This window comes from Mustela putorius, unplaced genomic scaffold, assembly GCF_011764305.1.
Source record: "Mustela putorius furo isolate JIRA1106 unplaced genomic scaffold, ASM1176430v1.1 tig00000253_pilon_pilon_pilon, whole genome shotgun sequence".
Taxonomy (NCBI): Eukaryota; Metazoa; Chordata; class Mammalia; order Carnivora; family Mustelidae; genus Mustela; species Mustela putorius.
This window is the reverse complement of record NW_025421329.1, coordinates 351,171-373,494: the sequence shown is the minus strand read 5'-3', so window position 1 is coordinate 373,494 and position 22,324 is coordinate 351,171. Positions and strand designations below refer to the sequence as shown.

The window sequence follows — 22,324 nt, the reverse complement described above, 5'->3', positions numbered from 1 at the left end:
CATTCAGTGCATAACTCAGGCCCTGGAAGTTGGTGGAACTCTAAGAGGGAAGGAGCCTGGATCCCTGAATGATGGATTGGAGTTGAGTTTCCCCCACTCTGTCTCCCATCCCAACTGAAAAACAGTTTTTATTATTTAACTCACTGATTTGTAAGGTGCTTGTTACCTTCCCTCCCCTCCTCTAAAAACTTGGGAAACTAGAAATCCCAACTTGGCATCTTGAAATTTATTGTCTTGAAGCCTTCCATTGACAGCCTTCCATTAAGCACACGTTCCTGTGGGTTCCCAAGGGCTGCTCTACTGCCCATGTCAAAGTAACATGGGTGCCTGCTCAAAAGAAGGAGCTGGACACCTATCTTTGGACTAAATTGATTTTCAGTATGAATTTTTACACTAAAATACATCAGGAAGTAGATTTGGTGATTTCCTCATTTTTAGAAATAAAACTAAAGCTTCAGGGGGGGTGTGTGAGGCAGAACCTCAAATATCCCTAACTAAAAAAAAAAATTCTCTCCTAGGATAATTGATATGATTTAAAAATTATAGTCTTTCCAGAAAAATGTGGCTGCTGGTGCCTTCTTGGGGCTTCTGTGGAACAAAGTCTTTATGAGGTATGCCTCATAGAAGACCCAAAACCACGTACTGTAAACTGGGTTTTGCTTGGCTCCATGTCCATTAGATCTCAACATCCTCATTTATTCTCCCCACCAATTTTATATCACTGGGTGGTAAACTCACCATATTCTGGCTGCTCTTTGGTTTCAAAAGTCCGGTGGCCTGGGGCTGGACGGTCCCACCCCCTGGGGGGGTTGAGGAAGTTGCTGTCATCTGAGGTACTCTCGTACTTATAGTCTTGGTCCCCGCTGTTGGCCCTCGTCAAGGACAAGGACCTCTGCCACCAGGCCCTCCAGTCGGGGGATGGGACTGACCAGCTGGGCTTATTCTCTGGATGCTGATCCTTATCTGCTTCAGAGTCAGGACCGTCCACCACCTCTATGGTGACCTGAAGAATTCAGAACAGGCCAGAGTCAATGAGGAGTCTATATCCTCCAAACTAGGTACCCTCGGAAGAAATAGGAGAGCAGAGAAAAATGATGGATGTGTCTCTCATGGAGGAATGCTGAGACTACATGGTGATACAGGATGGAAAAAGCCCAGAGATGGCACAATGGGCCCCATGACCAAATAGGACTGATGTACATGGGCCTCAGGCTGGAAGGATACTGGGGTTCCTGATTTACCAATGATTATGTAGCTGGGAAGTCTTCAATTCAAGCAGTAAACATGTACTATATGTGTCCCTGAAGTAACACAAGAGTAATTATAATAAAACCAAACACTTATTGAGCACTAAGTCTGTACTAGGCACTGTTGTAAATGGTCTACATATATTAATTTATTATATGTATTATATGTATAAAGTTGGTACTGTTAATTGGCCCCTATGGTTGACTCTCTGCAAAGATGGCCCCAGTAATTCATCCCATCCTTGCAGGTGTGTGCTACCTCTCCCATTAAGAAGGGATTTCCTCTCTCTTTCATTCTGGCCCGGTCTTGTGACTTACTTTGTGCAATAGAATATGGTAGGAGTGACACCATGACAAGGCTTATGAGGTCTTACAGCTTCCATTCTCATTCCATGGGAATGTTCCCACCACTAGGGGTAAGGAAGCCTTAAACATAGAGACCAGGTGAACAGAGAGGCCACCTGGTGGAGAACTGAGGTACCTCAGGCAAGTGGCCTGCTCCAGGGCCCGAGTCATGTGAGCTGGGACCACCTTGGATGCTTTAGCCCAGCTGGGTTACCAAAGCTAATACCATGTGGACCAGAGACCAGCTCTACTGGTGGAGCCCTGTTCAAATTCCTAACCTCCACAACCATGAGCAATCCAATGGTCATGGCTTCAAGCTGTTAAGTTTTGGTAGCTGGGCAGCAACAGGTTAGCTTTTCACAGAGAAGTGAACAATCTGCCTAAGGTCACACAGCTGGTAAGTGGCAGATGTGGATGCCTAGCTCCAGAGCCCATGTTCTTAACAACTGCCATACGGCCTCTCAAAAAGCCACAGAAATACCATCCCCTCATGCAAGCAAGGGCCATGAAGGCCACAGGGGCTGACGGGGGCTGGTGCCACCACATGTGTGGAGGTGTGAGCACAAGGTCCTCAAGGTCCACAGCTGTGACTTTCACTCATCCCATATCCGGACCCCATGAGCACACTCCTCAACCGACCCTCAGGGTCAGAACAGAGAATTCCAAAGCCAAGGTTAGAACTTGCTTTCAGATTTACAGAGCTTCGTTTTGAAGTCACGGGGCTGGAAGAGTGCAGTTTCTTGGCTCCGAGAGACAATCAATGCTGAGAAACTTGTTTAAAAAATATAATACGAGACTCAGTGGGTTCCTTTGGCCATCACATAGCCCTTGCAACACCCCCTGGATGAGTTGTGTGCAAATGAATCAGAAACACGTGCTCTGAGTAATCAGCGCAAGCTGTACTGGGCAGATGCGTTTCCAGTTTTGCCCTAAGCCGACATCTGAGAGAGTTGCTGGGATGCTCTGCCAAGTTGCACCAGGCTGTGCCCATCCCTGAGACCAATAGCCCCTTCCTTGTGGGCTAGGAACAGGGAGACTGGAATTCTCCTTGCTTTGCCCTTCCAAGGAAGTTGCTGGGCCAATGCTGGGCCTGGGCTGTGGCCTTGTGTAGTCCATATGCAAGGTCAAGATACTGCCATCCGTCCCAGAAAGTCCCCGGGCTGCAGCCAGTCACGTGAATCTTTTTTCTGGTGTGGGATGCCTAGTAGGGCATCCCTGGCTTTATTCCCCACCACCACAATTCTCCCCTCTTGTAAGCATCCCTTGCGTATTTATAAATAATCATGGAACTTTTAGTAATCTTTCAAAAAAGAGAAAAAGGAATCATTGGTCTTGATTCACTGCCATTTGTTGGAATGGCTGGTTGCTGGAGAGTGGCTGGGACCCCCACACAGCTCTGGAAGGACAAGTGTTGCAGGAGTGTGCAGCTGGGTGGTGACAGGGCAATACTGAGCCTTTGGAGACATAATCTTTCTCCTCCGCAGTCCGGTCTCCCTCTGCCTACAGATGGAACAACTGAGAGGCAGCAACCATCTGTAAGGCTATTAAGGGTCTCGGAGGCGAGACGCTGCCAAAGCCAGGCAAGCCTGCAATTATGGTAATGAAATCAGTCTCTGGGTAGAAGATAAGGGGAACATGCCCAACAGTTTTGGTATTCCATTTGTATTCAGACTGGAGTCAAAGGGATTGCCTAAGCAAGACGTGCCCTACAATTTCTCCAAGCCGGGAATAAAAACAATTTCATGTTTTAAGCTATTACCGTCAATACGATTTCTTTTTCCAAAACCGTTGCTCGGATCCAAACAAAATAGACTTGTTGCCTGGCCAGGCAAGGAGTAGCAAAATACTAATTTACTCCAAAAACTATATCGATGACTAAATCTCAACAGCTCAGAGGTTTTTTTTTTCCCCCTTTAATTTCTGGCCACTGCCCCAATTGAATTAAACACAAAACAAAACAAAACCCGCCAAAAACAAAAAAACACACAAACCTTAGAATCCACCTTAATTCCCTACAATTAATAATGTGGAAATCTTATACTGATATCAAAAGAAGAACTCTAATCCTGAACCTGAAGTTTTATAGGCATCCAATTAAAGAAACTTAATGAGCATGATCAGTGGCTTCTTGGAAGGCGGGGATTAGTTTTATAGGTCCTGTTGCTCTCATTCTGTTTACATGTTCGTTAGCATCAAAGAATGGGTTGATAAAGATGCCTTAAACAATAATCGATGTGATGAGCTGAAGGTGTGGGAGTGAATACAGCAGATTTCCAAGCCGATAAAGATGCTAGACCTTACCATCTTTTCTCTTCCTTCATACACATAACTAAGGTGTCTCAGCATATTTATTTCTTCTGGACTTTTCCATACCATGAATCAAGATAGCACAAGCAAAAGAATGCTTTCAAAAGACCCGAGTCCAACTTCTGGCAGGATCTTCTCAGTGCCAAAAAAAAAAAAAAAAAAAAAAAAAGAGAGAGAGAGAGAGAGAGAGAAAGAGAGTCCAAAATAGGTGCCAATTGGGGGGAATTCTGTCCAAAATTGGAAATGAGAATAAGATCCTATGAAGTGTTACTAGCTTCCTTCCTTCTCTTGATAGTTAAGACATTTCTTAGAAACAAACTCCTTACACTTAATCTGAAAAGTCTACCGGTTAATCAACTAATGACTTAGAGAAAACAGAAGTCTTAACCTTCTCAGCTCAGGAGAATCTTCTAGAATCTTTTAGCTTGGCCCTCTAAGCCTCGAAAGCTATGGTGACTAGGAAGGCATGGGTCAGTATTTCCCAGACAGGAATGTGAGCCCTAAGGTGAAGTGATTTCCTCAGGAGCGCAGAGCACCCAGGGACAAGAAAACAACCTCCAGCGAAAGGCCAAGATTACGCTCCCCCTTCCTTCCTTGACAATTGCTGCAGAAAGATAATCCCCTCCTCTCAGACTCACTGATGCCCCAGAAACAACTATGGCAACCCAGCTGACGGAGGTTAGTGCTCTGGGACTCGCAGCGTGCTGGCCCAGACATTCTTGCTTGTTCTCCACAAGTTATATTTGAAATTTAAGCACAGAAACCGGCGTGGAGAATTTACGTTCCTGAGGTGAAGAGAGCAAGGAAGACACAGAGCTGTCCCAACACAAGTTCTTGTGATTCCCCATTATTTTATACACGTTTCCTCTGTCATCTCAATCCATGGTCATCACCAACCTGCACCTACTTGTTTGGGGAAGCTTCCCATATACCTGTCCCTCTTGCTAGGGGCTTCACATGGATGCTCTTACTTCATCCTCACCACAACCCCCGCTTCTGTTGCTGTATTGTAGGACAGAGGTACTCATGTATAGTATTACCATCCCCATTTTACAGACAAGGAAACTGAGGCATAGAGAGGTCCAGTAACTTGCAGGAAGCTGTCTATCATGGCCAAGCCCTCAGGACATTTGATCCCAAGCATAGGTCAGTGGGCTCTGTTGTTCATATTCTGGACAATATACCCCCGTAAGAATCTCCACCATATAGGCTTGTCCCCAGAGTTGTGTGTGAGGTCATGTTTTGGGCACAAAGACTCCCTGGTTCTTGGTTGGTCACAGTTGCCATTCTGAAAGTATTTTAGAGAGAAAGGAGAAAGGGAATAAAAAGTACAAGCACATACATTTGTAGGCCTGGGGCCAAGCCATCTGATTGTATCTTGTGGCCCTCCAGAGGCTGGTGGCCATGTAAATAAGTCTGTGCAAGGGGAAAAAAAAGATCTCTAGGTGACTATTTTAAGTCTCCCTCAGTGGGAAAAGAAGAAATCGGTATATTGGTTGAAATAAATCCTGATCTCGATCCAGGAAAGAAATAATTGGTTGTGAACAGCTACTGTGGTAAGGAATTGATGGAGAAAGCCTAATAATGAGTTTATTTTAGAGACTTTTGTCTTTGTTATCTGACCATCAGCTGCAGACGGAAAACCCAGCCAACAAGTCTCAAGTTCGAGTCTAACTTTTCCTGGGAGAATTTCCTTTCTTTTCTGAATGACTGATTTATTTATTTTTAATGAAATCCGACTTCTACTATTGTTTCAAATTTAATACGGAGATTGGGTTCAGGACTTTGAGGCTGTGTCTTTCTAACTTGTGCCTTGTCTTTTCCCCACTCGGCTTCCACGGCCCTAAGCGGGTCCTGCCTGGCTTAGAGGGAAGGGGGGTTTAAAAAAGCACCCCCCCAAGCTGGGCTTTTTAAAGCACTTCCCTTCCCCAAAGTTAAGAGGTCTAAGAGGGAGGTGACCCCTTGCCCGGGCTTGGCAGTGTCACGTTGGAAAGGTATGGGTTATTTGGCGGGAGGGACAGCAGACCCCAGACCCAGAGCGTGGGAAACTCTTTCAGACACTGGAGGGGATGGGGTGGGGGTGTTCAGAGAGAAGGTATTAAATTCCTGTTCAGCTCCCCAGCTTCAGTGAAGGACAGCTAGGTGGGGGCAAGGGGCAGGTTGCCAAGGGACGGGGGGAGACAAGGCCAGGGGCCCTGGCAGTGGAAGCCCCGTCACCTGTCTTCGCTCTGCTCCCCAGGGAGAGAAAATGCTTTCACGGCCCCGGAGGATCACTGGAGCTGTCTGCTTGGCTGAACCGCCCTATGTCAAACGAGTGCATTTCAACAAAAGAGCAGTGCTGTAAGGAAGGGGTAAGGGCTGCCAAAACAGAACCCATCACCCCCTTTTAGAAAGCACCTCATCTTTTAAAGGACCACCAGGGAACTGGTTTACTCAAGTGCATTGGTGCATGGGGCTGTGGCGGCCAGTGCTGTGTGTGTGTGTGTGTGTGTGTGTGTGCGCTTGTATGTAAGCATGCGTTCTTGTGTACGCACACTCACACACACTCACACACTGGCCTAGGCTGTGGCTCTCAGGGAGAGCAGCTGCTTCCTTCTTTCTCTGAACATCTTTCCAAGTGACTTTTGTGGTCTTGCAGCCCCTTGCTCTCAGGAAGCCAGGTGGAACTGTTCCAGAGCATTCTTTGCTTCCCATCCAGCTAAACCACACAGATGAGGATGATTTAAAATGACCTGGAACCCTGGGTGCTCTACTGACCTCATGCACAGATTGATCCATTGTGTGGGCTGTAGAAGGCCCAGACTTTACAGGTGCCCTGCCCTTTTTGGAAAAGGAATCTGGGTTTCTTAGGTCTGAGGATCTCAACCACTGTTCTTTCCTGACATTTAGGTCTATGTTTTAAAAAGGCCCAAGTGAGGTCTGGGGATTCCTAGGCTCACAGAATTATCTGGGAGAGAGACAGGGGATTCTGAGAAATTCTGCTCCAAATTTGGTTCTTAGGTAGAGCCCCGTGTACTTAGTAACTTTCCAATGAGAGGACACTCCCTGCAACCTTCAGTTCCCCTGCATCCAGGCATTTTCTTGTAACTTTACATAAGAAATTCCTTTTTTTTTTAAAGGTTGTATTTATTTATTTGACAGTGAGAGAGAGAACACAAGCAGGGGGAGCAACAGGCAGAAGGAGAAGGAGAGGGAAAAGCAGGCTCCCCACAGAGCAGAGAGCCTCATGCGGGACTCGATCCCAGAACCCTGGGATCATGACCTGAGCTGAAGGCAGACGCTTAATGATTGAACCACCCAGGAGTCCCTACATTCTTAAATCTACTACTTTAATAGCTCAATACTCAGCATTAAATCCCACAGTGACATTTCCCACCTGTGGGGGAAAAATGTGAGCCAGAGCAAGCCTAAAATTGCTTTGGACATGGCCTAAGCTCCCTTGGAGTGAAAGTGGCCTGGTCCCAAAACCATATAATCTATAAAGAAGGGGGGAAAAAATCACTTCCTGCAGGTAAAGACCCAAGGGGGAGCACTGTCGAGTAACAGTAAGGAGAGGTCTGCACCTTTTTTTGCCAGTCCGCACCTCCCCCAAGTGGATCCTTTGTTCTTTAGCAGAGAGCCATGTAACCACTTCCTGGAGAAAGAACAGTGGAGTGAAAGGCCTGTTTTTCCATTTAATCAATTAGAACAATGCAAGACTCTCTGGAAATGTTAACAGGTGCATGCAGTGATTTCTGCGCAAGGGTCGTCAAAAAGTGACTTCTGGAACATTTTTCATATCTAGACCCTTACCAGTATCCTGTTCTATTTCTTCCTGTCTATTCATACCTGTTCACAATGGAACAGAGCATTTTTCCCTCCTCTGTCTCCATGTTCCCTTTGGCACTGTCTTGGGTGGTAGCCGGGACCTTCATATCTATGTCATTCTTGGATGGAGAAGGTCATACATTTCTTACTTTCTCATAACCCTAACACAGTATTTTATACACAGTAGGGGCTGGTCAACATTCTAACTGGGACGTATTCTCAGTGACATTTGTTAGCCGCTATGACACTGGCGTGATGAACAGAACTCTGACCAACGAAATCTGATCTGGAAGGTGTCATGCAGAGAATGTTAGTCTTGAGAGAGGGAGAGTTAACTTAATTAAGGATCAACTGCTCTGAGGTCAGGTTCAGGAACTTTTGGCCTTGTAAGCTAATTGGAATTTGAAGCAGAGAGGAAGAATGAGAAAATGCTGCCCTTCCCCAAATGCAAAGAATGGAGAAGAAAGTTCAAGGTGGACAGGAGCTACCATAGAGATGAGATTGCCTTGTTGACTAGTCCTCTTCCTTGGCTATCATGGGCACCATCTCTGGGAAGACACAGAGGGAAGTACAAGCAAAATTCAAAATCAAGAGTTTGTCTGTGAAACATGGATTGATAGGGTGAGTATTCTTAGGACGACCAGGAGCCTAGACTTGAACTTCAACCACCATTTACTAGCCATGTAACCTTGGGCAAACCAAATAGGAACTTCTTAAGTACCTGCTGCATTACTGATTATGGAAAAAGGATGTAGGCTTCATCTCCTTCATGAGGGTGTTTGGAGTCAAACCAGATCAACATTTGCTTTGTAAAGCATATCTATTTCAGCATAGAGGAGGGCTGTTATTTTTAATCCCAGGTACCCTTTTCCCTAACCACCTATTTCCTTCAGCGTCATTCCAGCCCATCTTAGCGGTACAGACTCATGTCTCCCCCAGCTACTTCTGTTCTCACGTCCCTTCCTCTCACCCAACTTTCTGAATCAGACTTTTACATTTTAGAGCAATGAAGTGTTGTCACCTCCTGAAGGAATTGCTGGTGTCCAGGGCAAGCTAAGTGGGATTTGAGAGTGTGCCTTCCCCAGTACCTCTGAAATCATACTGTACTTTGCCAAGTGAGCTTCCATGTTAAATTGGCCCTTCTCTATAGCTACCCTATTTTGTTAATTTCAGGGCATATAATTTTGTTTTGTGTGGGCATATCAACATCTCTGAGAGTAGGATGTATTGTAATCATTGCATTACATTGCATTACATTGCATTCAGTGTCATACTTGAATTATCAGTGTTTTCTTTCTTTAGTAGTGCATCAAATAATGGTGCATCTCCCAATGAAGGCTGTCACACAGATGCAATAAAACACTCGTCCTACAGAGATAATCTGATTGTCAACCAGAATCATAAGGGGCTAAGAATACAAGTGCGGTAAGGCAGTGGTTGCTTTGACATCAGATCAGGACACAAAGAAATAGGTTCTTTCAACTCTCAAGCATTACCTGGATATTTGGATTTTGCCCATTGATGTCAGCTTTGGAAAGATCTGGAAAGTTTGGGAGATCAAGGAGAAAGGATCTGGGGCCATCTCTTTGCAGTGAACGGTGCCCAGGCTCTTGCCGGAATCGCTGTCTGGGGAAGGGCTGGTGTGCAGCCTGGTGGTCCAGATGTTCCCCGGCTGCTTCTTTGGAGAAAGGAAAGCTCGTTTCTGATGCAGAGTCACTTTCCATGTGGAGGTTATTCTAAAACAAATAAACAAGCAAAGGAACAAATAAACAGGAGGCACGTGATTTGAGAATACCCCCTCCCTTAACAGTCCATTAAATTCAAGAGCAAAGACAATGCTAGTGGCTGGAATTAAACCAGGATGGTATTCCCAATTCATCTTCATTTCCCTTGGTTTAATTACTCCATCTTCAAAAAGCCAAACCATCAGGGAACTTTTCCCAGCCTGCTGCTCTGGAATTTTCTGAGAGCTAAAGTGTTATGGGATATTTATTAAACATTGAAGCACATCAACACAAAAGTGCTATTTTGAAGGAGAATGGGTATTCATTCAGAACTGGAATCAGAGGATGATTTCCTTTTCATAGCTTCAATTAATTAATCACTCTGGCATTAGTTACAGCCTCAATGTCCAGAGTTTGTTTCTGTGGTGCATGTCATGGAACAAAAGATCTGACCAAACTGGATAAAATGTTTGAGCCAAATCATTGACTATAACCAACCAACCATCCATCCATCCATCCATCCATCCATCCATCGGGTCAACAAGTGTCAACCACATTCTAGGCATAGGAGATAGAGCCACGGACAAGACCTGGGCCCTATTCTCTTAATACTTACAACTAATTGAGGGAACAAAATAATAAATATGACAAAATCAGATCAGAAATTGGTGACCGGTAAGAAGAAAGAACATGATGGAGAATGGCCAGGGACGACCTTAGACAGGTTGCTGGGAAAACCTCTTTGGAAAGGCAAGACCTGAACACCTGCTGCAACCTCGGGAGGAACATTTTCACAGAAGAAACAGCAAGTAAGACAGTCCTGAGCTGGGGATGAATTTGGTCCCTTCGTGGGATGGAAAGAAGGCCATTGAGACCGGTATGGAGTGAAGGAGGGAAGATAATATGTGATGAAGGAAAAGACGGGGATAGCCAAAGAAAGAGTGACAAGAAGGCATTTTGAAATTTAATGCCTTTATTCTGAAAAGTTCAAGTCTGTTGTTTTTCCCAGCTAGTAAAAAATGTCTCTATTTAGTTGTCATTCGGGGAAAAATTTTGTAGTGATTGAAGAGTGTAGAAGTTGCTGGACTTCTTTCCCAAACCAGCCCTTCTCCTCCTCTTGTTCTCCCTGGACCTCTCTTTGGAGCTTTCCTCCATCCCTTCAGGGATGGCATTTTCATGTTTACTGGAGAAGGGAGATGTAGAGATAGAATTTCACCAGCGTTTGGGTCAGTGGTTAATGCTCTTGTTATTCTTGGGCATGTTTCGGGGTTTCGGAGTGTATATTCTAGCACACTGTCTCCACATGCACTCCCTGCCCCCACCGCGGTGCCTCTGACCCAGCCAAAGGGTTACATCTAGTATCAAAACACTCCTGACTCCAAGTACCAAAGGTCAAGAACGGCCAGAGAATGAAACACATGCAGTAGATAAATATCTTCTTAGTTAATCTGAAGGCATGGATCTTTCCTATATCCTTTAAACAGAAATGCTGAGGAACAAAAGTGCTGGTGCAGAGACCACCTCCGCTGAAGATGCCAAGAGGGCAAGGGACCACCAGTCTGCACACCAACCCTTCCTCAGCGATTCCAGCAAGAGGCTGGGGCACCCTTCCTGGCAAGTGCAAGACAAAGATAGCCTGTCTGCTCTTTCCTCTTTAAAGCATGCAGTTAGAGAGTTACACGGCGGGGAGAAGCTGAATGTTCGTCATCGTGTTTTTGCTTGCCCTTGGTTTTTGCTAAAGAAATGTGGCCAAGGGCAGTGCCTTTGTTCACCTTTCCAGCCACCTCTCTGCCATGGTTTTTGTCTCCTGGCACATCCTCGTAAAGGGAGTTGCCCTGGCATTCCCTGGGCATTGCTCAACGCAACGAGGGCCAAATGTATTATGCTGAGACTGAGCCCAGCACAGGGAGGGGGGAGGGGAGGAGAGCAGAGGAAGGAGAGAGAGAGAGAGAAAGGAACATGCTAAATCTTCTCTCAACCTAAGAGTTCTGTCTATCATAGTCCAAGGGGAGAGAACTGAAGGCAATTGCTGTCTTCTTCTTCTTGCTGGATCCCCAACTTTAAAACATCTCCAGCAGCATTAGTGAGCATAGTTGGATTCTCATGGAGAACTTCTTGCAGAGAAATTTGTGAGTGCAACTCTCGGAAGGGGACCAAGGCTTGCTTGCCAATTGCTTCAGGGATTTCCTGCAAATCCAACCCTAACTTCGTTGTAGTAACTGGGACACAATGCTTAACTGGGTTAAAATGGAGTTCTCCTTCCTTTACCTGTGGTGACATAAACTTTCTACTCTTAAAACTCACATTTTAGGAGAAGAGATAGGAAATGTTATTTGGCATTTTGTTTAGATGGCTGAAAAACCAAAGACAATCTGATTGGTTTCTTGGTCTGACTCTGGAATTTCTCAGTAGGAGATTGGCCACCACGGAGTGATCCTGGCTTAGCCATGAACCAAGAAAACCCATTAAACTCTCTGTGGCTCAACAATCCTCCATGTAAAACAGCAGATAATAAGGAGAGTCCCATGTTGTCCCAGCAGGATGGTCAAGACAACTCAGTTGGGTTATCTCTACACATAAAAAAAGAGAGAGAGAGAGAGAGAGAGAGAGAGAGAAGTGTAGAGTTAGGGCAATCAGCTGGTCAGCTCAGGCCACAAGCTGCTCTGCCGGGAATAGACTGGGGCTAAAGTATGTTTTGGCTTGAGTTCTGCACACAATTGTGGCATTTCTCCATCTTTTCCCAATCCCCCCCACCCATGTCCCAAACAAGCTTTGGGTTCACAAAGCATTTGGAAGATGGGAAGTAATAAAGAAACACTAATCACAATCTCTGAATATCTGAATTCCTCTTGCATCTTTATCAAAACATATTTAACTGGAAACCTTGGCTCCCTGCAGTGGCATGGCCCCAAATTTCCAGAAACTGGACACCCTAGGATAGGGGAAGGATGTCTTACAACATCTCATATAAAATGAAACTCCACTTTATTCAACCAATAACAAGATCTGGGAGTAGCCATTATTTTGAAATCTCGATTTTACATCTTGGGTGATAGGCAGCAGACAGGATCTGCTAACAATGAAGGAGAAAGCCTTTTCTTAATCTTTCTCTCGGAGCACACGGCTCATCTTCCTTGCAGAGAATCCCCCTCACCCCACCCCCACCCCAGGTCTTGGTTGAATGGCCATCCCTCCATCTAGATCAACGAGTTCACCCGCCGAGTGTCCTATTTAAGTTATGCTACCAGAGTGAAGATTCTCAGGAAAGGTGGGTCGCAAAACGAAGATCTTCCAATAGTTTGCGTTTTGTTCAGAAAAGTAAATGCCCCTTCTGGAAGGCACTCTTTTGGGAAAGTCCAGGAGCTGAAGACAGGAAACCTCACCATATTTTCTGAGGTGCTGCACAATTCATTTTGTCTCAATTCACATGACATGAGGAGGTCGGCTTAGCTTGAGAAAGCATTTCTTCACCCACCATGTGTGTTTGAGGGGATCATCAATCAGTGCTGCAGCTCTGGCCGCACTGTTCTCTCTGGAGTTGGGATTACCAATAAAAAGAGGAGCCGAAGCACTAACACTGTTCTATGGTTTACATACAAACTCTGCTCAACAGCTGAGGCAGGCATCTACAGTGGCCGAATGATTGAGCTACTGCTTAACACTCCCCATCCTTGTGCGTACAGCCTTTCCCGTCCCTCTGTTATTTTACTACTGTTTTTATCTAAAATGGGGGGGGGGGTAATAATAAAATGTTAGCAACAATGATAAAATAGTAAAATGGGATGGGGCACCTGGGTGGCTCAGGTCATGATCTCAGGGTCCTACGATGGAGCCCCGCACTGGGCTCTCTGCCTACTTGGGATCTCTCTTTCTCTGTCAAATAAATAAATAAAATCTTAAAAAAAAAATAATAAAGTGGGAACCGTGTATTTTGCCTTAGATGGGAGTATTGTGGCAGATATTGCAAATATGCCTACCCAAAATGCAAAAATGCCTACCCAATTCTATTCCCCTATTTTATTTAATTATTTTTACTCGGTATTTGTTTCAGGTGGCAAGGTAGTGGGCTAAAACTACATTTCCCAGCATCCACTGCAGCTGGGAGCGACCACGTGATGCAGTTCCACCCAATGAGATGCACGTAGACGATGCTGGATGGGACCCCTGAGTGGGAGGTGGTCAGTTTACCTTTTGGCCTTTCTCTCTCCTACTTTCTCTCACCTGGAGTACAGATACCAGGGCTTCAAGTGAAACGAGGCTGCTGGCATGCGTGAGGTTGAAGGCTAGTCTCTAAAGCTGACTGAACGGAAGGATAGGGGAGCCTGGGTCTGGGATGGCATGGTAGAGCCGTCATAGGAATCCTGGACGGGTGACCTCAGAACTTCTTTTACCGAAACCCCAAGTATTAATGTTACCATTGACAACGCTGCAGCACGAGTGGCAATATTCCCTGTTGTGACTCTAATATTAGAGCTGTGACTACCAATGGAAAGGGAAACGCCCTGTTCAGTGAAGTGACTCAAAGCTGGGCGCTCTGTTCTGGGCAATGAACACAACCCACAGGGCAGGGCAGTTAGTGAGTCAATCATGGCAGACTCGACAGCGGCAGTCAGGTTACATATGCAGCTCTGCCATCTCTGCCCACCCCCAGACCTTTACAGAGTCTTCTCATTGTTTCAGCATCTATGTATTATATTTCTCAAATGTATTACTCCCTGTATAATGTAACATTCCTTTTATTTGTTTAAAACGCTATCATTAAATTTCAAGGAGTTTGCTCTCACTCAAGGAAACCAGAGCTCCTTGGACAAATGGCCGGCTGACTGCAGAGCTTGGGCAGGGAAGTAAGTATACGTGAGTTTGGGATACTTTGATGCACTGGAAGATGGGGACGCTTTAGTGGTGAATGGTGTCCTCTGAAAAGAACACAGGAGCCAGCATGAAGGGTCCTCACTGCACAAAGATTAAACAATTTGGGTGTCAAAACAAAGTTTGTCATTCACAATGCACATAGAATCTATGTAAATCCATGAACTTAGGATGATACTCACAAAAGAAAGCACGAAAAACTATTACAACCATTTGAGGTAGAGATTATAAAACTCCTTACTTGAAACCTTGGTGTTAAAGAAAAAGTTTGCCTGAAGAAATGATGTTTGAGCCGAGACTGTAGAGGCAAGCAAAAGTGAAGTGGGTGAAGCAGGTGCAGAGCACAGAGCAGAGGGGGAGGTGGGTTAGCAGACACCGCAATCCTGGCAAAGCAAATGGGTACAGACTCCCCGGTGCGTGGAGGGGCCTGGCAGAGAGACCCAAAGGGCATCCAAGCTGCCAAGGGACCACTCTACAGTCTCAGTAAGACATTGCGGAATTAAAGAATATAAATGTCAGGTCCAGCACAGAGATCTCAACCCCTTAGCCTTTGGTCTGAAAGCTTTCTGTTATAGTGCTGTGATTTTCCGCCAGGCCACCACTTCCCTGGTGGCATTTTCTGGGTCATTTGGAGGCTTCTGAAGCTATGTGGTGCCGGGATCTGCTCCCTCCTCCCAACTCTCAGCAGCTGGTCCTGAATGCCCCTGGGAAAGTTCTACCAACATGAACGGAGAAGAAAAAATGTCTCTCATCTGTAGACTGGGGACAGTTTCTAAGATGATAAGCCCAGATGCTTTATCATTTGTGTCCTTTCTTCCCAGGACATCACTCCCCCAACCACTGCCTCTGGCCATGGCATGGCAGGAGCCGCTCATTCTGGCCATCCTCGTGATGAACAAGGCTTGTCACAGCCACAACAAGGTCAAAGTGGTCACAACATTCAGAGTTTCCAGCTGGCTATTTGGCACAGGCAGAGGGAGAGGGACACAGAGCAAATGAGGGTGTTCAGCTCAAGGGGAGGCAATCAAGGAGTGGAAATGGGGGATGGGTCCATCTTTGGGAAAAGCCTGCTAAGCATTATTGTCCCAGTCTGTAAATAGGCACCTGCCCTATCCTGCAAACATCTCCCAAAGGCTGGTATGTGGGAGGAAAAATGGCTTATCTGACCATTTCCAGAACTTCCAGAAGAGGCACAAATTGGTGGCTGGCTAGGAGAGTTTTAGTGCTTTTTTTTTTTTTTTTTTCCTCCTTTAAAAGGCTGTGGTAACCATTCCCAGATTAACACAACCAGGCAGACTTCTTGGAGGCAGACGGGATGGCAAATTTCTGGAGGGCAAAGCACACGCATATCTGCGATCTCAAAGCCCACACCCTCCAATTCCACAAGCTCAGGGGGCACCCAATAAGTACCAGTTGATGATAATGATGGCTACGGGCCTAGTTAGATTTCATTTTAATTAGGCTCAGGCTACAGGCCTCATTACCCCTACTGTGGCTTTTATGTGGGATTCTGAAGAAAAAAACAATCTAGGCATCGTCTATTGAAGATATTAAAGAAGATATTATTAGCAATGCTTTTGGTCTCATAGACTTTGAACAACAAACAACAGAGATTATAATTAATGTCGCTGCAGCCTCTCTCCTGAAAACATACTAACAATATAGCTAATTAGCAATATGTCCTCATTTGGGGCTGGACATCTGCATATTATTATCGACAATGCTTGTTTCCTTTTTCCAGATTAAAGGAAGCCATACTGCACCCAGGCACATGGCCATGCTCCTTTCACATGAAAACACTCCGTTTTTCTTCTACCCACGATAAACATACTCAGAGCTTTATCTGCACTAGGCATCGATTTTTGTCTGGAACGCTTCCACGCATCTAAAAATAAGTTCAAGAATGCCACTGGTGGTATTTCAAAGGGAAGAGCAAAAGTTCCCTGTTTGGGGAGATAAAAGAAAAAAAAAGGGCACCGTGATTATCGTTACACATGATTGGGGAGCAAGCGCTTCTAGGAAGAGAAAACCAGAATAAGCAGAACGAGTTTCAGGCAGCGAAGTAGGCTTTCTCAGGGGGGTGCACGTGCTCTTAGGGCTCGGGCAGACCATTGTAGGGGTGGCAGGAGGGGGTGATGGAGGGTCATTCTGTGAAGCGCCGGGAAGAAGTCAGCAGGACCCACGGGTAAAGATGCAGATGACCAGGCTGACCACCTTTCTGCTCTCTCTCTGTTCGGGTGTGATGGTCATCGCTCCCCTTCAGGCAGCAGGAGCAGAGACAACATCAGTGGCTTTCTTTAACAGCAAGCATGAAAAGGGAACTTCCTGGCAAAGGGGAAAGGGCCAGCAGTCTGCTTCATTCTTGGCTGTGGCAGCCTGCAGATGACCCTGGGAGCGAGTGACACAGGTACACCACGTTTCAAGAATGCAGGGGTGTAGCATCTCGGTTGGGAATGGAGCCTTCTGTTGAAAGCCTGACGAATGGCTGAGGAATCTTACGTTACAGGGGCAGAATGTATCGCAAGAATGTTTATTTTAGGGCTTGGGAATGACCCCGCCGATGATTTCAGGCGAGGCTTTAGAAAGCATGAAGAACGGTCAACTAGTTGCATTTGAGCAATGGTTCCACGGGGGATGGGGCCAGCCACCCACCCCTGTGCTTCTTCCTTAATGGAAGGCTCTTGGGGCTGGCTGGTAAAATGGATGTCAACACCCCACTGGCTTGTCTCCGATACTTGTATAAACAGCTTTGATCTTGGAAATGTGTGTGTTATTTGTGATTTTTCAAGTTGTGTTTTCTCCATTGCTGGCCAAGAAAACAGAGTGGGAACTATCCAGGACCCATTCCCTTTATGTCCTGTGAGGCTAAAGAATGAATAGAAGTGAAACACAAATTATTCTTTCAAGTCTAAGAAAACATGTAAGAAGTAGAGCTCAAGGATTTGAAGCCAATTTGCCCAAAAGAAACCTACACCCATCATCTAAAACATCTCTGCGAATGTAGGGGATGGAGAAACTATATTTTCCAGAACCTTCCTCAGAGGGAATGGTGGAACTGTGTAGAAGGCCCACTTTGAAGAGTCCCTTTTGGTGTGAGACAAAACCTACTTAAGGCTAAGATAACGGGAGGTTTTATCTGCTGAGAGAGCTGTCGCAATTTGAGGGCAGAGCTAACCTTCTCAGAGCTGCAGAGAACAGGCCAAGGGTGGCCACCAGGGGGCCCTTTGGCCACCTGGGGGCTTAGCTTCCCCTCTGTGTCAAATTTTGAGCAAATTTTTCATAAGTCTGGATTACTGAGGGGTTTTCAAGTTGTGATTTCTCCATTTGTAGCAAAGAAAACAGAGTGGGAAGTGTCCAGGGCCCATGTCCCAGCACCCAATTTGAAGAGGCACCAAATTATTAACGTGCCTAAATGGCCCAACTATCTAAGTCGTCCCTTGACGACTTAGTGGGAGGTTGTCAACCAGGACAAGAAGATGCGTGGAACGGGGAGCTTCCAAGGCCCAGGTCAAGGCTGGTGTTCTGCTGTTGAGAGACAGAACCAATGTTAAGAAGCCAGCCTGGGGTTGGAGTGACCCTGGGGACCCTTGCCTAGATTATTATTTTAAGCAAGATGGGTTTCTTTTAACACCCAAAGTCAAGACCCTTCGCTGAACCCTACTATAGATCTCTGCTCCAAGTACCTCCAAAATAGGTTTTAAAGGGAATTGGAACTTTACCTCAAAATCCTGGAAAAGGGTTCATGGTATTGTGGGAGGAGCCTGGGCCTGGAGGTACGAGGCCTGGTTCTGTGTCCTAGCATTGCCCCTATCTGGTTTTGTAAGCTTAGGCAGGTCACTGTACCTTTGTGCCTGTGGTTTGCAAAAATGTCTGCAAATACTTTCTTAATATCCAGGCCTTGGGTAGCTGCTTCCCACACTGTTGTTGTGCGTGGCCACGTGATTTACTTTGGCCAATGAAAAGTGCTTGTGTATTGGGGCTTGTCTATTTTTGTTACTCTTTGTAATCCCAAAACCACCGTGTGAAGAGGCCTGGGCTAAACTGATGATGAGATACATGTGGAATGGAGACAATCCACCCCAATCAGCCAGCCAATGACCAGCCACTCAGATGGAGACTATCCTAGACCACCGAGCCCTAGGTGAGTCAACCCACAGACTCATGAAAAAGCATCACTGTTTGCAGTTTTAGGCTAATGAATTCAGAGTGGCTTGTTATACAGCAAAAGCTAATAATTTAGGGCCTCAGTTATTTCTTCAACAAAGTGGGCATGGTAAGGTAGGGTGGAAACTCCAAAAAAACAAAACAAAACAAAACAAAACAAAACAAAAACAAAAAACACAATCCTCCGTCTATCCAGTTCTGACATCGTTGGAATGGAACCCTCAAGAGACACTAGTTCTGGAGAAAAGAATTTTCCAACAATGTAAAACAAACAAACAAACAAACAAACAAACATGTTATACCAAGTGCTTGAAAACATCAAATTGACATGGGCAGATGAAACAAAAACCTGATGGTTTCAAATATCTAAAATGTAACTACTATCTCCAGTTGCTAGAACACCTTCACCTTCTCCACCTGCTGAAGCCAAGCCTGGTGAAATCTGTTGGAAAACAACCCCCTGCCTACTGCTTCCGTCAATTACGTGTGCGGCTTTGTTAACGGGCCTAATGCCAGTTTTTCAAAGATTTGGACCTGAGATTTAACAGTTCTCCCCTCTCACTTTCATGATGCACCTGTATAGCTCTGTGGGCTGCCAGAAACTAGCAAATGTCCATTTATTAGGGAACCCCTACTGACACTATAAAACAATTACAGAGCTATCATAGACCAACTGCAGCCTGAGGTGCAGAGAAAGCTGCACGCCATCAGGACTGGCTCCCGTTCCCACCTGCCCATACAGATTGTTCTTATTTGGGCTGCTGGTCTGTTCTCCCAGGGAAACTGTTTGATCCCTAGGCGGAGAGCTGGCAGACCAGGCGATTGTGGTCCCTCGGCTTAGCTTGGCTAACCTTTCTCTATAAATGGTTGGGGTGTTTGTTCCTTTCGTGGATTTGCTCAAGAACACTTGCTGGGCACCTACTTTGTGCCCGGTACTCTTTGGGCGGTGAGGCAATTCAGTAGCCCATCGCTTGTGAAGGACAAATTATCCAAAGCTTGGAAATAAAGCAAGAGGATGTCTGCAGGTCTCTTGGTTCCTATCAGGGCTCAGTATGACAGGCCCATTCAAGAAGATCTAATTCTCTAGGCCAAGGTAGCTTTGTTTCACCTATTATTTACTACTGACTAGGGCCCAGACTGAATATTACATGGTGACTTGTACATTTTCACCCTGTAGAAATACAAATAGGTATTTTTGTTTGTTTGTTTGGGGTTTTTTTTTTTTTTTTGGCCCGGTAGAAAGAACTCATTAAAAATTCTCATCATGGGGTGCCTGGGTGGCTGAGTGGGTTAGACCACTGCCTTCGGCTCAGGTTGTGATCTTAGGTCCTGGGATTGAGCCCCACATTGGGCTCTCTGCTCAGCAGGGAGCCTGCTTCCCTTCCTCTCTCTGTCTGCCTCTCTGCCTACTTGTGATCTCTGTCTGTCAAATAAATAAGTGAAATCTTCAAAAAAAAAAAAAAAGTTCTCATCATAAGAAAAAAAACTATAACTATGTGAGGTGACGGATATTAACCAAACTTATTGTGGTGATCATTTCACAATATAACCATATATCAAATCATTGTGTTGTGCACTTTCAACTTATGCAATGTTATATGGCAATTGTGTATAAATAAGACTAGCAAAAAAAAAAAAAGGAAACAATAACTGAAAGCTGAAAGCTTATTGATTTATTGCCCTATGGGACATTAACCAGTTTTATTTCTAATTTACAAATTTACATCCTTATGATTTTCTTAAGGAATGTTTTAAATATGTTTTCCTCAAGTCCTCTGACCTGGCCTTAGCAACTGACTTCCCTTATTAATTAGTTAAATTAATTTTTGACATGTATTCCTTTCATATTTGTATTGGACTCGTGTTTTTAACATTATAAAAACCATATTCAGACAGTCTTATTTCTTCAAGGACTCTAGACTCTATTGGGGAAGTTAAGAAATGCTTATGCACACGCACGGAAATGCAAAGTGGAAGTGGAAAATTCCTTAGGAGTGGAAGCTTTCAATGTGAGGAAGTAAAAGGATCCAGACTCTTACTAAACACTTCAACTCACCATGTATTGACCCTTTTACATCACCATATTATGTTCTTTTACTATCTCTGAAAGACCCATACGGGTCCCATGCAGCAGGAAGCTGAAATGAATATGGAGAAGCATGGTTTGTGACCAGGACTTCTCTTGGGATTTCTCCTCTGAGGAAGGGCCAGGGACAGAGCGGAGGTGGGGGTGGAGGGTTGGGAGGTGGAGGGGGGTGGGGAGATGGGGATGGGGTGGGGGTGGAAGTTCACGTGCCAATGGGCACCCACACTAATTTCAACCATTTTATTACCTCCCTGCACCCATAAAATTTCCTACTCTGACCCTAGAGAAAGAAGGCAACACCCAATATTGTTCTTGATAAAGACAATTCTCTCAGTAGAATTCACTCAGGGAGGTGAGGTTCAGGAAAAGAGGACAGCAAGGTTCTCAGCTTTCTTTCGGGGGACAGTCATGAAGGGGGCGGTTTGCAACAGAGAACATGCTTCCAGGTTTACTGCCCTCTCCAGTATAAACACCATGATGTATCAGTCTGAATCTGGGCAGGAAATGGATGGCACTGAGATACTGGGTGGCCAGGGAGAGCTTAATATAGGAACAATTTACAGATGTCTGATCAAAGACACTGGAAACCGCCAATGATACTGCAGTACCCAGGGCCAGTAAACCCAGGGTGATCTTATAGCCTCAGGCCTGAAGAGGTGAGGAAAGAGAGAGGTCACCATTATCCAAAGTAGGAGGAAGAGCGTTGTGTGTGGGTGTGTGGGGGCCGACGGGGCTTGCTAAATACGGCCATTTCCCTCTCCTCTTCCCCTCATCCGCTGCCCCAGAGCAAGGGAGCCTGTTGCTGTAATACACGCAGCTCAAGGACCCGAGGCCTAAATTGGGATGGAGGAGGGCAAACCTGGGTCTACAGATAGACGAGAACATATAGGGCACACGGGACATGTCTGGGAAAACCAGGTGATCACTTGTACCAGGCATTGGATGTTAAACTGAATCTTCACAACATCCATTTGAAGTAGCCATGAGTACCCGAATTCCAGAGATGAGGAAGGGGAGTCAGAAAGGTCCCTAGCTGGTAAGTAGGTTCCACAGCCCTGTCCCTCCCACTGACGTTCTGCTGTCCTAATTCTGCAACCCCCTTCCCCAGAAGGTGCTCTGGAGACTAAGAGGCTCTGCAGCCCCTTGAAGTCCCCATCCCCCCCCACTGAGGCTTGTCCAGGGGTAACGAGGGGTAGGGGTTCCCAGGGGGCTGGCTCACAGATGACCTACAGCACACTATTGATTTCATCCTCAACTCGGCTCCCCCACTTTGTTTGGTGGGGTGTCCTGGACTCCTTTTCTTAGGAAAACTCATACTAGCCCATTGCTCTTTGACTTGGGCAGTCTGATTTTATACATTAAGAGATATGTAATATATACTTATAAATATATATTATGTATAACTTGTATTTCTAAACATGTTAAATATTACATATAAAATTTATATTTATAAATTAAAAATATATTTATAAATATATACATTGATATATAAATAATATTTTATGTATAATATAAATATAAACATAATATTTATATTTATATATAATATATTTATATATTTATAAAATAAGATTTATATTTATAAAGAAATATACATATAAATACACACACACATATATACATACACATACACTGCACAAGTTGAGAAAGAATGGGCTAGTATGAGTTTTCCTAGGAAAATAAGTCCAGGACTCCCCCTACTAAACAAAGTATATATTTAAATATGTATATATATTCATATGTAAAATTATATGTATATATATATATATATATAG

General features: G+C 45.1%; 1 protein-coding gene across 2 annotated transcripts in view; it reads right to left on the bottom strand.

Annotated features, from left to right (window-relative positions):
- The window catches only part of ISM1 (isthmin 1), a 72,915-nt gene that overhangs the window by 17,775 nt on the left and 32,816 nt on the right, over positions 1-22,324 (bottom strand). For both annotated transcript variants that reach the window (XM_004754209.2, XM_004754210.3), the window contains exons 2-3: positions 9,203-9,442; positions 739-1,003 (exon numbers count right to left, since the gene is read on the bottom strand). In XM_004754209.2, the coding sequence (XP_004754266.1) occupies positions 739-1,003; positions 9,203-9,442 (505 nt within the window). The remainder of the gene's footprint in view (positions 1-738; positions 1,004-9,202; positions 9,443-22,324) is intronic.